General features: G+C 59.9%; 1 protein-coding gene across 1 annotated transcript; it reads right to left on the bottom strand.

Annotated features, from left to right (window-relative positions):
• Window positions 1–447: 447 nt before the first annotated feature.
• LOC120982683 (histone H2B 1.1) lies at window positions 448–906 on the bottom strand. Its single transcript, XM_040412940.1, has one exon. It carries the CDS (start codon window positions 903–905, stop codon window positions 525–527), a length of 381 nt encoding a protein of 126 aa, XP_040268874.1. The 5' UTR covers window position 906; the 3' UTR covers window positions 448–524.
• Between the last annotated feature and the right edge of the window lie 2,387 nt (window positions 907–3,293).

Genomic DNA, 3,293 nt, shown 5'->3' with positions numbered 1-3,293 from the left:
ACCCCCCAATAATCTGTAAATCCAGAGCCCCGGGTGTTCTCCACCGCAGCTACGAGCCGAGCTGTGCTCGGAGACTGAGGGGTTAATCCGTCCAGCCAATGAGCGGCGCTGGTACAGGTCACATGACCGGCTCCTCCTGTAAATCAGCAGCTCAACTATAGGCGTGAAATCCAAATGAGCGACGAGATCCTGAGCTCTCCCAGCCAATAGCAGAGCTCTGGACCCCGCAGCCGTTATGTGCCCGTAGGAGCCTCGTCCTCCTGTCCTGCACTGAGCGGCCGCACAGCCTCTCTCCAGGGAGCGCCACACTGAGGAGGATGATGGGAGTAGTGATCGGGCATGGAGGAGGAGGATGAGGGGAGCTTGTATTGTAACTTCCGATAGCGTTACCGCATCTCATCTAGCTGAGAGGGAGGAAAACCGCAGCCACTGTGAGAACAACGGGGAGACCCGGGAGCAGCTCCGCTGGAGACAGGGTGGGGGCTCTGAGAAGAGCCTTTGGGTCCGGAGAGCGGGGGCGGCGCTCACTTGGCGCTGGTGTACTTGGTGACGGCCTTGGTGCCCTCGGAGACGGCGTGCTTGGCCAGCTCTCCGGGCAGCAGCAGGCGCACGGCGGTCTGGATCTCCCGGGAGGTGATGGTGGAGCGCTTGTTGTAGTGAGCCAGGCGGGAGGCTTCCCCTGCGATGCGCTCGAAGATGTCGTTGACGAAGGAGTTCATGATGCCCATGGCCTTGGAGGAGATGCCGGTGTCGGGGTGGACCTGCTTCAGCACCTTGTAGACGTAGATGGCATAGCTCTCCTTCCTGCTCTTCCTCCGCTTCTTGCCGTCCTTCTTCTGGACCTTGGTGACGGCTTTCTTGGAGCCCTTCTTGGGCGCTGGGGCGGACTTGGCTGGCTCGGGCATTCTGACTGAGGGCAAAATCTCGTCTGTTCTCCTCCTGCCACCGCGGCGGTATTTATACAAGGGCCATGCAAATGAGCTGCTGCTGACTGCGCGCCGATCTACTGGAGGAGAGGGTCACGTGGTGTCTCCGCTTCTCCTAATTGGCAGCCTCACATCCATCCAGCTGAGCCGGGGGTGGAGCAAATAGAGAGGCGTGGCTCACATACATCCATTCAGCTGAGCCGGGGGCGGAGCAAATAGAGGGGCGGGGCTCACATACATCCATTCAGCAGAGCCAGGGCGGAGCAAATAGAGGGGTGGGGCTCTTATCCATCCATTCAGCAGAGCCGGGGGCGGAGCAACAGGAGAGGCGTGGCTCACATACATCCATTCAGCAGAGCCGGGGAACGGAGCAGCAAGAAGGGAGGGGCTCACATCCATTCATAGAGCTGAGTCGGAGGGCGGAGCAGCAGGAGGGGCAGGGCTCATAGCCATCCATTCTGCTAAACCGGGGGGCGGAGCAGAACTCGCATCCGTCTATTCAGATGAGCCGGGGGCGGGGCTAGCAGCTCTCTTCCGTCTATCAGGGCCTCGCTGCTCGGCTGATAACCGCCCCTCACTGCGCGCCGCCCCCTGCTGGTAGTGATGCCGCCGCTGAGTGTACTGTGCCTGCAGGGGGGTCGTGCGCTCTATCCCTGGACACCAGCGCAGCGATGGAGCCGCTCTTCTCCGCACAGTGAATACGGGACTGTTCTCCCCTTCTCCGGTGGGGAGCGGGAGGGAGAAGGCGGCCACTGACGGGTTAATACTGAGCAGGCTCTGGGGGCGGGGCTATAGAACTAGCGCCTTGGCATTTGAAATTCCCGCTCAATTACTGTCCGGTTAGAATTCAGCGGCCGTGGAGAAGCTCCGCCCCCGGCTCATCTGAATGAATAGCTATGAGCCCCGCCCCTCCTGCTGCTCCGCCCCCCGCTCTTCTCAGAGCCCCCCCCTTCTCTAGGACGGAGCTGCCGCATTGTGTGAATACATGGAAGCCTCATGTCCGAGGCGGATTATTCCCTCATTATAGACCACTGATCGGGAGGATGGGGGGAGTAGTGATCGTATACTCGGGAGGATGGGGGGAGTAGTGATCGTATACTCGGGAGGATGAGGGGAGTAGTGATCAGCTATTAATGAGGGCAGTAGTTATATGGTACTGAGGATGATGAGGGGAGTAGTGATCAGACAGTGAGGAGGATGAGGGCAGTAGTGATCTGCTAATGGATGATGTGAGCCCCGCCGTGCGCTCTATCCCCGGACACCAGCGCAGAGAGCAGGAGAAGGGGCGGAGCTATAGGACAAGTGCTTTACAGTGATTGGCTGATCTCTGGCTTTTGAAATTCCCGCCCAATTACAGTCCGGTCAGAATTCAGCGGCCAAACCCTCTACAGCAGCAATGTCTGCCCGGACTCGCAGCAGGTCAGGAGCAGTGATGTCCGATTCATGTCGGAGGAGGAGGGGAGGCCAGCAGCCAATCAGAGCGGAGGCGCACACGGTCCAGGGAGTCGTGCACTGAGTCTAAGAATCCAATGATCCGACTTCTAGAACAATACACGGAGTCTCTGACCGGCTGCAGCAGTATAAAGCCCCCGCAGTGCTGTCCATAGAATAGAGCGCCCCCAGCAGCGCCCCCCACTCAGTATAATGCCCAGATCAGGGCCCCCCACTCAGTATAATGCCCAGATCAGGGCCCCCAGCAGCGCCCCCCACTCAGTATAATGCCCAGATCAGCCCCCCAGCAGCGCCCCCCACTCAGTATAATGCCCAGATCAGGGCCCCCAGCCCCCCACTCAGTATAATGCCCAGATCAGGGCCCCCAGCCCCCCCAGTCAGTATAATGCCCAGATCAGGGCCCCCAGCAGCGCCCCCCACTCAGTATAATGCCCAGATCAGGGTCCCCCACTCAGTATAATGCCCAGATCAGGGCCCCCAGCAGCGCCCCCCACTCAGTATAATGCCCAGATCAGGGCCCCCCACTCAGTATAATGCCCAGATCAGGGCCCCCCACTCAGTATAATGCCCAGATCAGGGCCCCCCACTCAGTATAATGCCCAGATCAGGGCCCCCAGCAGCACCCCCCACTCAGTATAATGCCCAGATCAGGGCCCCCAGCCCCCCCTTCCTAGTCCTCAGTCCGGTCACCACTGATCGGATACTTATTACCTATCCGGCTCCGGATCACTTGTCACCAACTGGAGCCAAAGATCCAAACTCCCCACCTCTAGTCAGGAGCGGTAAGTGCCCCTGTGTGACGCCCGGACGCCTCCACAGCGGAGATCAGCGGCATCGCCAGCTCAGTCGTACAGACCATGTGGGCGGCTCTTAGAAGAGCCTTTGGTTCCGGGGGGCACAGCAGCAGCAGCAGAG

Source organism: Bufo bufo (assembly GCF_905171765.1).
Source record: "Bufo bufo chromosome 1 unlocalized genomic scaffold, aBufBuf1.1 SUPER_1_unloc_1, whole genome shotgun sequence".
Lineage (NCBI taxonomy): Eukaryota > Metazoa > Chordata > Amphibia > Anura > Bufonidae > Bufo > Bufo bufo.
The sequence above is the reverse complement of the archived record's forward strand: the minus strand, read 5'-3'. Positions and strand labels throughout refer to the sequence as shown.

Coding starts and splice junctions, on each gene's coding strand:
- LOC120982683 (XM_040412940.1), bottom strand. CDS start 905: ATGCCCGAGCCAGCCAAGTCCGCCCCAGCGCCCAAGAAGGGCTCCAAG.